The 10,961-nt window shown below is 53.0% G+C and overlaps 2 protein-coding genes and 1 non-coding gene across 3 annotated transcripts; all 3 read right to left on the bottom strand.

Annotated features, from left to right (window-relative positions):
* Window positions 1-2,612: 2,612 nt before the first annotated feature.
* CYME_CMK113C (alpha-1,3-mannosyltransferase) lies at window positions 2,613-4,076 on the bottom strand (the record flags this gene model as incomplete). The annotated part of the gene is made up of 1 exon (XM_005536474.1): window positions 2,613-4,076. The coding sequence occupies one exon, from the start codon at window positions 4,074-4,076 to the stop codon at window positions 2,613-2,615; it is 1,464 nt and encodes a 487-aa protein (XP_005536531.1).
* A 1,679-nt stretch (window positions 4,077-5,755) lies between these two features.
* Window positions 5,756-6,787, bottom strand: CYME_CMK112C (hypothetical protein; the record flags this gene model as incomplete). Its single annotated transcript, XM_005536473.1, has 1 exon — window positions 5,756-6,787. One exon carries the CDS (start codon window positions 6,785-6,787, stop codon window positions 5,756-5,758), a length of 1,032 nt encoding a protein of 343 aa, XP_005536530.1.
* A 1,533-nt stretch (window positions 6,788-8,320) lies between these two features.
* CYME_CMK111T lies at window positions 8,321-10,122 on the bottom strand. The gene has a single exon (XR_002461379.1). It is a non-coding gene; the product is annotated as a hypothetical transcript (transcript).
* Window positions 10,123-10,961: the final 839 nt, after the last annotated feature.

The raw sequence follows: 10,961 nt of genomic DNA, 5'->3' as shown, positions 1-10,961 counted from the left end.
TAGCTCAAAAAGGACGAGGCCGCTACTTGTAAAGAGCAGGCAAGCGACCATGGCGAGCGTAGCAGGCCTTGTGGCGGTTCAGTGGTGTGATCGCCTACAGGTCGCTGACCGAACAGCATCTTTCAACATCTCATTCTTGATCCAAGCATTTCATGACTTCTTTATCGCACATCATTTCATCCTGGTTTTAGACAACTTCGCTTTACGTTACTCATGTGCGATCAAGTAGTATGCTGCTCAGTCTAGCGCTCAGCTGCTCGTTGTACCAGCGTATTCTGCTCAGTGCAATCCAGTCGGTCGCGTCTTGCCTGGGGTCAAACGCCAGGTTTACGCCCCCGGATCCATGGACGAGTCGTTTGCACTCGTTCCGTTTTTCGTTAGCAAATCGGTGTCGATCTTTACCAGCCTTAGTCTGCTCTCTTGCTGTTCGAATTGTATAATAGAGGGAGTGGAGATTCGCGCTATGTTGCATGGGCGCATTCGCCACGGAGGAGGTCTTGAAGAGGTATTTGAGCTAATGTAAACACATAGAAAAAGACGAGCTTCAGCGTCAGCCTTCACCCATTGCTTACGAGACTCGAGGAAAAACGGATTTTGAGTATAATGGCGGCATCCATGCCATCCCGTCAGGGAAATGAGAAGCAAAGAGTGAGCAGGTCTCTGCGAGCATGATTGGAGCGTTCAAAAAACTTGTCGAGGAGTATTGGCGGCGCCCGGTCAAGATTTCTCGTTTCCAAGGAGGAAAACGAGGGAATGATTCACGTGCGATTTAGGTCGAAGGAGTATCATTCTGTATGCTCTCTGTGATACCTAGGCCTGAGTCTCGGAACCAGACGAATTTTCAGGCGTTTTCGGTAGATGTGCAGAAAGCGTTGATGGTGATCGGGCATCCCGCATTGGAGGGCGCCATAGCCGTCGCCTTCGCTCTGTCTCAAGAGGGCGGGACCAAAGACTCGAATGAAGAGCATCCGAGGCTGCTCAGGTTTTCCAAGGCAGAGGATGATTGGAAGACGGCTCAATGAACGTCAGGTAGCATATCAGAAAATTAACTAGCGGAGTTAAGACGTATCTGGTGGCTCTAGGGCCCGTACCGAGCAGCGGATGACGCGTTCGACGCTTCATTTAGAGAGAATACGAGCGTCCAAGTGGCTCAAGCGCACGTTCGCTTTCAAAAGAAATTGAGATAGCGCTGGGGTTTCGAAAGTTTCCCGTTCTCCGGAGGGACGTGTCATGCATTGGCCAACTTCTTTGTTGAGTGCGAAAAGGAGAAGAACGATAATGGGCATTGTTTGTGGGTAGCCTACGGAGCTGAATCTGCTCTAGCGCTTCGAGTCTGCTCTCACGCTCCTTCCACCAGAGCGTGCAGCGAGGGCAGGAACCGATGCTGAAAGATCCCTATCGATGTGTCGGGGTGACGTAAACGCATCCAAAGCAGATATGCATGCGCAAACTAGTAGAGAATCACGGAGTGAACCAGAGACCGATCCACGAGATGGTGTACGGCAAGCTGACCGATCGTCAGATGGCCAGGGAATCGAAAGCGAGAGGCCTGCTGCTGTGCGACTCCACCAGCTGCAATGTACGCAAGCACGTTCTGCAGCGAAACGTACACGCTTACATCAAACTTCTGAAAAAGTCTCGTGCCTTCGGAGTGTGCCCAGATGCTTTGTGTCTGGCGATCTTTCGATTGAATCGCTTAGCACTCAGCGTAGGTATTATGTGGAAACGCTGCGGACTTGCAATGAAAGAAATCAGTGTCCAGAAGGCAGCACATCGGATGATCACATGCAGAAAGGCAGTCGTATTTTACGGATTAGTCATGTCGAACGGCTGGAGCGTCGTATGTATATTCCGGGAACATGCTTCCTTGGCAATTTGTAGACGATAATGGTGTTCTAGGAAGCGATACTACTCATTACACCATACCCTCCCGAGCATATGACTCTAAATATCCAACCCTGGGCTGCAGTGCTGGCGTAAAAATGTAGTGTAACTGGCGCCGCTCGCTTTGGCTTACGCTGCAAGCGATGCTCACGGGCGGGAACCTTATAAAACACACTGATTCAGCAGTGACCGAAGCAGTCGGTGAAGGCGCACTTCCGTGCTTGACAGGATACCTCGACCCAGGCGAGCAGCGCGAATGCACCAGTTAACGCAGCTTGCACATGATAACTGATTGGTGTAAACGATGGCGCAGCAGAAAAGCTTATGGCTCCGTTATGGTTGCGATCGCAGCAGTGCGAGTCAAGTGAGAGCTACAGATGTCAGTCAGCGGCTGCAAGTTCGAAAGCTCTCGGGAATGTGACGGAAACAGTCGCCCGATTGTCCTGCCCAAGGAGCTCGTTTCCACAGGCTCGGCGATAACGACCAGTGACCTCATCGGAACATTCTTCCAGGTGACTTCATCTACACGGCAATATCACTGGAGAATACCGGTTGTTTTATTCCCATGAGAGCGTTCGCGTTGCATGCGAGAAACGCTGGTTGCATGCATCCAATTCTTTCCGCCGGATACGCTCCTATTCCAGCGAATTCAAGCCCGTGCCTATCGATTTCGCTCGTTGAACGCTATCACTGCACAGACAACTCCAATCTGGATGTTACATCATTCCCTACTTGGTGGCTGCAACTCCAGGTCGCTGCCTCCGTTCTGCTGCGGCTCGCTCGGGAACGTACATTGATTGCCGTTCATCGTCCATGCCCGGCCTCGGCTGTCCATAGACTGGGCGACGCTGCGGGGTTTGCTCGTCACGCCTGCGCCAGCGTGCCACGGTGGCCCACACGCGAACCAGGAGACAGGCGTGCGCGATATGCAGCACGACGCTAGCCCAGCACTTTGGCGGGTATCGGTTGAACACGAGTTCGATGAGCAAGACCGGCACCAGGCGCCAGCCTATAGCCATCAAGTCGACTCGCGGTCGAAACAGCTCTACTGCCATCATCCAGTCGGCGAGAGCGATAAAGGGCGACGACCACCAGACCCATGCAAGGAACTGGTAATGCAGCGATCGAGCAAAAGCCATGCCGATCAAATTGCTTGACCACAGCAGTAGCGCTGTGCGAAACGCGTTCACCCGAGATTCAGCATTCTCTGATGGACGACATCGCAACCACAGCGGTACACCAGCGCGAACACCGAAGAGAGCCAATGCTAGCACATGAAGCGTCAATAACAGGGCCGCCCAACACGGATGAACGAATACATGTTCTGGCAGGCAGGCAAAATTTACACTCCAGCGCTGGTCGAACACGCGTCCAAACTCGAATGCCTTGCGGAGATAACTCCAGGGATGTTGGCGTAAGAAACGCCACCCAATTACCAGCTGCCATGAGCCGCAGACCCCAACTAGGTAGATAAGTGTTTGAAGGAAACCGTGTGCTTCCCAGAGCAGCACAAGCACTGCAGGGGCATAGAGAAGGGCGTTCATTTTCACACTCACGGCCATAGAGTAGAGAAGGCAGGCGATCACATCCATGAGCCATTGGTGGCGTATGTGTTGGCCGCTGTGCGAGCGCGAACGCGCAATGACGAAGAACAGCACACTAGCCTGCATGAGAACGCTCTCTACACCATCATTAAACAGACGAAGCACGAAAATCGAGGCCACTCGGCGGGAGCTCAGCGCGACAAGAAGCGCAGCGATCAGGCCGATGCTTGTTGGCGCCAGGAAGCGAGCACTCCGCTGAGGTTTCGCGACTGACGGGCGGTCTCTCTCCATGTCCAAGTCCAGCGTAGCTATCTGGTACACTGCGCAAGTCAGGGCTACTCCGAGTGCGTGCAGCGCAGCAAACGCGACCTGCGCTCGAGTGCGCAAAGTTCCTCCATTGGTCCAGCGGTAAAGCAGGTAATAGATCCAGAGAAAGCCAGCTGGGTATACAAGTGGTCCCGTGCGACCATGAATTCGTGCATAGTCCCGTTCGTTGTTTTCAAATGCTTGTTTCACTTGTTCCATGTATGCGATCCAGTCGATCTCGGTGTACGGCCTGCGAACGACAACCAGCACCAGCAGAACAAAGTCGACGACGCCGATGCCGATAGCCACCGACACGACTAGACGTGACACAGCCCGTTTCATTGCCGGCCACGTGTGATCTACTCGGGTCCGAACAAATCGTACGAAACTGGTTGTTCACCGGACTAGACGTGGTTTTGCCCAGCTGCGAGGTATCACGACCATGATCCATCAGTGCGACGCCTGGTGCTCGAGGCGGTCCATGAAGATCGCGCTCTCTTCGCATGGAACGATAAATGTTTTACGACGATGCAGGGTAAATAGATGCCCCCTCGCGGATGCCTCCCAGCCTATTTTACCGGCTGCTTGTTCTCAGTTTCAGTGTTTGGCTGTACGCTTCGAGCCTGGGAGGCTGCCCCATCAAGTTCGTTCGCGTCAGCTCCTCGGGTCTCGTCTTCAGCACCGCACATCATCTGATATTGATAACAGCGTTGAAGTCTCTGGTCATGAACTCCTTGCGTTTGTTGACACTGGTTGAACTCACCAATGCAAGGATTGCTAGAGCCCGTGCTCTCAGTGCCACTATAGGCTCGACATCGCCCGGTACGGCAGACACTTTTTCTCGTCGACCTCTCCTCTTCTCCCTCCTCTCATTCGCTCCATAGTCGGCGAGCAGGGGATTTTTTGAATTTCCGACACCCGGTGATGACAGCTCTCCGGGATCCTTGCCTTTCATGTCCTTAAATTTCCGTTGGATTTTTTCCTTGAACATGAACGCACTTTTTCATGCCCGTAGGTGACGACCTACCGGGAGCGAACAAGACTTGCGGAAGAAGGACGACATGCGCCCCAGTGTCACCGTGCTGAGCCACGCAGCGATTCGCCAAGTGGAGCGATCATTACGTTTTACGATAGAAAACACTTGTTCGAGGCGGTTGAATCACGGAGCGTAGAGAGGAATGTAAAACAGCTCTACCCCCTGGTAGAATTGGCAAAAGCTCGAACGCAAGGGGAATGGTGAAACGCCACATTGTGCAATAGAAGGACGTCGCCAGACGTAAAGGAAAAAGTCTTCAATGACTCGAAAAAGTGGGCTCTGTTGTATGAGCCTTCTTTGCGAGCAAAACTGAGGCAGCCAGATGAATCCTCTGCAGCTAGAATAGATGATGTTGTCGTTCTCTTCGAGTTCAATCATCCATACAATGGGCTCTCTCTCTGCCAATACTTATATCAGCTCTGTACGGTTCGTCCAACGCAAGCCTCATCGACTGAAGAAACAAATCGACGCTCCTCTGCTTTATACGGATCGCGACGTCCAGGAACACTAGAGTTCCGATTTCAGTGGAAGATGACTGTGCGTGAACTAGGACTCTTTTCACGTAACTGTGCCCCAGTGTTTCCAGGGCCACACGAACAAGCTGTTGAGCGATGTAGAGGCCCATGGTGGCCATCACCGTCAGTTTCTCGTTCCGCAAGGTGATCGATGGGTCTTTTTCTACCGTTGATCGCAAACACGCTTTGAGAATATCTGTTTTTGGCGCCGTGCGCATGTGCTTGTTTCTTTCAGTGTTCCTCAACCATTAGATTACTATGGTATGACTGACCTGGATGAGGAACGCAGTCATCGTTACACGGCTCAGTAAGGAATACACCTTACAGGCAGTTCGTCTGCGATCTATACGGTACACTGCATCGGGATTTCAATCTCCGGCTCTACACTGCGAAAAAGTATTCGATTACGCGCATCAGGGACGAAACCAACTTGCGTTGCACCAGTGGCGGCACTCATGATCAGGGGTGACCTATGAGCGGCTACCATTGGCTTGTCGCACTTCCTCCCATCGGATATCTGTTTCGGGGGCATCCAGGTACCAACCCGTCAAATACCATCGATTCAGCACACCGATGTAAAGGTAGACGTAGTCGGCAAAATCACGGACTCGAACAACACTGAACAAACCAAAATCAAAGTACTCCCAGTCCTGAAAGCGAAGGAGGTAGGGCGCCAGACGAGTTCGAAAGGCGTCAAATCCCTGTTTCTGAGCAGCAATAACCGGTGCCTTCCGACGACTCCATTCGAGGAAGCTCGTTTCTGTCGGATTCGAAGCGTACGCAATCATGGCGATCAGCGAGGCGGTCAACAGTGCCTGTGGATGCGTCCAAACATACATCACTGCACCGGCAATAAGCGTCTGCACTAGAATCAGAGCTAGTGCCTTCGCACCAGCTGAAGCGACAGTCGTTAACCAGCCGAGTCCTATGTGATGAGGTCCCTCCCGAGACGCAACCCGACGTCCGGCTCGTTCCACCACTCGAGCGGTGATAGGTGGTGCTCGGTACGGCCCGTCGGATCGGGTTCCGTTAGCGGTGCTCGCTTCTGTAATAGTCGGGAGTGACGAAGTAGCCAACTTGCGTTCACCGTTAGTTGATGTGTCGTTTCTAGCACCGGTTCTGGAATCATCCGTTGCATCGCCAGTCCAAGCAGTTGCTCCATAGAGCCCGGCAGCTGCTGCTGATGCAGCAGCATATTGAGCTAAGTAAGCCGGGGACAACATTGTCCGGCGAGCGTCCACCAACGCGTCCAGAAGTGGCAGGCTCGACTGCCAGTCGATCCGCTCCCGCAGACGAGCACGCAAGCTCGTCATCAAGCGTGACGTACAACTCGCTAGGGCCTGTCGTCCTGAAGTGTTCCCTCTGTGAGCACCCGTGACCGTCTCTCGCTCAGGCAGAGCAAAGAGCGAGACCGCTCCAGCAGGATAGCAAGAGCAGGGCAAGCGTCTCGACCGCTGGAGTGCGCCTCGTAGGTGGAGCAGCGTTCGCCGCAGACCCTGCATGAGGCAGTGCTCCGTCAACCTTGACAATTTCTTCGCTCTCGGTGAGTATGGAGACGGGTATGCAATGGCAGACAAAACCCGCTCTACAAGCAGTGCAGTATATAAAAAGTCACGGCCATGTGAACCGGAGCTGTTGAAGAAGCAAACAGTTGGATACTGCAATATCGCTATTGTGATGGTTTTCCGCACGCGTTGCCAGAGCGCAAAGGCCGGGTTCATGCTTGACCCGAGGGGGACCTGTTCGCGCAATTCATACAGAGCTGGGGTTTTCTTTTGACGAAATCGATAAAAGATCATGTATTCCAGACTTGGGCAGGGGTTGGGTCGCTCTGGGTTCTCAGAATGACGGCTTTGGCTGTCGCTGCCTGATTTCATGGGACAAGAGCGCCCTGGATGGCGACTCGGGCCGCATCATGTGCAGCGGAAGACTGGACCAAATTCGTGAGTCTTCAAGGAATGCAAACGTTCAAAAATGTCAACGCTTTATATTTGGACAACGAAATGCGCGTCGTTGTTGTCCATTTAGAGAGAACGTCGCAGCTCAACTGCGCGAATACAGTGACACGTCGATCTTGGTCGTACGTATGCGCACTTTTCCTGTGTTCTTCAGAGATGCTGGCTGCTCATAGCTCGGAAGCATTTCAATATCTCTATTGGACGTGTACATGCGTATATTTCCAGTCCTGTGGAGAGTCCTTTGCTCCAGGAAGGCTCAAGAGGGAGAGCGCATTTAGGCGCTCATCGCACACCGTTTGAAGCTGGTAGGTGAGCACTATTGAACGCTTTTTCCTACAGAATGCTACTCAAATGCAGTTATACTCAGAGCAGTGAAATCTCGTACATCATTACAGCAACGCTCTCTTTGTCGTTGTCTGTTTTTCGGCAAGTATCCAACAAAAGGAGTATATCCTCTAGATTGGAAAATGGTCGCGTAGAGCTGTCTGTGACGCCAATGCTAGCTTGTCGAGAAACGACAGTACTCGTCGCGTCATTCATTCTATAGTCAGCGGGTGGTTGAGCAATCCGTGCGCTTGTTCCTGTTGTGAACGTCGAGCACCCAAACCAGAAAAGGTCAAACGCTATGTACCCATGGTACCCTCGTCAATCCCTTCCACTCTGTGCGTGCGCAAAGAAATGCCATCATACAAGCAACAGGACGTGATATTCCATACCATTGATATGAACGATTATGAAGCGACACAGACGGGAAAAGAAATATGTACGCTTCTGTGCGAGAAGTCTGTTCGCTGTTCAACACACTCTCGATTTCACACTTGAACGCGACCGCGAATTGCAAAAGGGACGGGTTTCATCTGATTCTATCAGCGTTCATTTGGTTGGTATGGGAGACCTGTGCATGTACACAACTCGTGTTGTAGCCTAAAAATCCCAAGTAGAATACGAACGCTCAATATCTCATCCGTCGTAGAAGCACGTCGTGGCTTTCACTTCCCGTATTCGTCTCTTCTGCTCCGCGACAACGTCGCCTTCTGTATTTAAAATGCTGTCAAGGAGTGCGCTGCGGAGATTGATGTTGAGCGGCTCTTCGTGTCGGTCTACGCTCCCTAGTTTAATCCGGTCAATGTCATGTACGCTGTCATCAAAAACCATTTACGTTCAGAGGTCAGAGCACAAGTCGATCACAAGCTTGGCACCGAAAGATGCAGGATGCCATGATTGGTTACGTAGCTTCTTTAGTCTTGACACTTCTTGCCTAGCAGTTGCTCATAAGCGTTACGGTACCTGAGTTGCGAGCGGTCCTCAGTTCTGTGCAGTGTTTCGATGAAACCCTCGTGATGCAGCACAGCTGACGCTCGCGACTCAAGACGGCTCAAGGTCTGAAAATCGGATACGGGATGAGCACACAAACACTTCCCAGACTAACGTCACGCTTCGTCGCACCGCGTCCTCTATGACAACATCGATGAAACCGGTGCCAAAACGTACGAAACTAGGTTCGAACACGAAAACAGTATGCAAGCCAGTCTGGAGCGCCTGGTGAAGCGCACCCTGTGACCTTTGTGCATTCGCTTACTGGCCCAGGAAACTGGGCGCTGGTGAAAGGTTTTCTTGGGTCTGTTCATGAAGACAGATGGCGAGCTGGTGGAGCCACCAGCGGTCGAGATGGAGCGGGTTCAGAAGAGCTGTCGCAACGAGAGCGACACACGTTTTATACCACCCAAGCGCATCGTGTTGCTCTCGGTCTCGGACTGGTAACCGTCGTGCGCGAAGGATACTTGAGACGTGACGCCTGCCCTACTAGCGTCTTGCGCTGCGACGTATTCCAGAGCAGAGCGCTGCAGAGCAGCACAGAGCCTAGTGGTGCAGCGCGGTAGAGGCGCCCTCCCCGAACCCGAGCGACCTTGTCTCCCGAAGCGTCTACTCCATGTCATCTCTGTACGTCGGGTACAGACCCATGATGTCGGCATAGATCCTTGCGCCGCCTACTTGATATCCTCCTGAGTAAGCTGCAGCTGATCTCTGCGAGCAACTGTGCTTCTTGCGAACAGCTTCGCGTAGGGCATCGGCGGAGCTCGTTCCAGGTTTCTCCTTTGCAAGCAGCACTTGAGAAGCGGTTTCCAGCGACCATGGAGACCGATGGAATACCAGCGAGCGTGCACTTTGTGAAACCTATGCCTCAGTCGCACAGCGACCCTCGTTTTCATCTGTTCATGGCAAGTGAGGAGCCAGACTCTGTGGTGAGCGTTGTTCCCGGTTTGCAGAATATATCATGACCGCCGCCATACCGCTCAATCGAGAGGACTTGTCCGAAGATATGAACTGAAAGTGGATACACCTGCGCAACTTCCCCAGGACTCTATGTGATTGCGGTTCAGATCCGATGGGTGCCGAGAGACAAACCGCCAGCAAGCTGACTGACGGCAGCGTGAGCCGTCTCGACACCCCGTGCACCGCGTCCGGGAGAGACGGACGCTTCCCGTGCCTCATTCAGTGTGCTCTTGAGCGTTCACTCTGCTGATGCGAAAGGTCTCCGGCAAGCGTCCAAGAGACCGCGATGCGGTTGCGCAGAGGCAAGAATCGCGCATTCACCAACTTCCGGAATGAAATGGAAAAGGCTGGGCCTGACAAGTCGCGTCGCTCGGTGGTAGCGTAGGGCGCTGGACACGCTGTAGCGTGCGACGGGTACCGCCCTGTGCCTTCGACGAAAGCTTGCAACAACTCAACAACTCCAGAATCGATTCCTGCACGATTCCCATCGATGGATTCGAGACCACAAAAGGGTGCATCACGGGCGCGAGTACGAGCCGGAACCTGCCGAGAAAACGAGCGTGAAGCAGAGCGAGTCTGGTGCACGAGATGGCGAACACGAAGCTGAGCAAATGTCATCAGGGGAGGCGATCGAAAATGAGCGGCCTGCTATGGTACGATTCCACCGGCAAGCATGCACGCGAGCTCTCTCTGTCTCTGTCTCTCTCTATCTCTCTCTGGATCTCGACTTGAACACCCTGATGGATATCCGAGAATGTCGCGTGCTTTCGGGGCGCCCAGCGCCTTGGTGCCGAGCGATCTTTCGATTGAACTGTGGAGGAATCGGTCTAGGCAATGTGGTGAAATGCCGAAACGCTCCGATGGAATAGAATCCGTCATGAAGTGACAGCGCTTTGGATTCTCATTCGAAGCACGGCACCGGGATGGAGCTATTGAGCAATCCAGCACAACTGGAGCGCTCTACATATGAACATCAAGAACGATTCTCGTAGGCCATTGGTACTCGATCATGATGTTCCATCATTCGATATGAATGAGTTTAGGCCAGCGAATCAACACCATAAAACACGTTCCCCGCTCTGCTATTGTCACACGTCACTACCGGGGTCTCGTGATACCGATATCGTCTCTGTGCCTTGGAGCGCTGCCCTGGCAACGTGTAGCGTGGGCCACACGTGCCGCATGCTCTGCGACGCCAGGGGTCCCTACCAGCGGCTGCATCATATCGACCTATCCCAAATTTCTTCAATACTTGCACCCATTCCCTGGCAGAGTCGCGTCCGAAGCGTCCCTGAGGCTTTGAGATACTCTCGCGGCCTTTTGCGGATTCTCCAAACGAACGTCCACGTTCCACCGCACCAGGGCGTAAACGGGACCGCGAAGATGCGCAACTCGTAACTGGCGTTCTTGGCCCTCGACTCGTTCGGAACCTTAACCGGCAACT

The sequence above is a fragment of the Cyanidioschyzon merolae genome, chromosome 11 (genome assembly GCF_000091205.1).
Source record: "Cyanidioschyzon merolae strain 10D DNA, chromosome 11, complete genome".
Lineage (NCBI taxonomy): Eukaryota > Rhodophyta > Bangiophyceae > Cyanidiales > Cyanidiaceae > Cyanidioschyzon > Cyanidioschyzon merolae.
The sequence above is the reverse complement of the archived record's forward strand: the minus strand, read 5'-3'. Positions and strand labels throughout refer to the sequence as shown.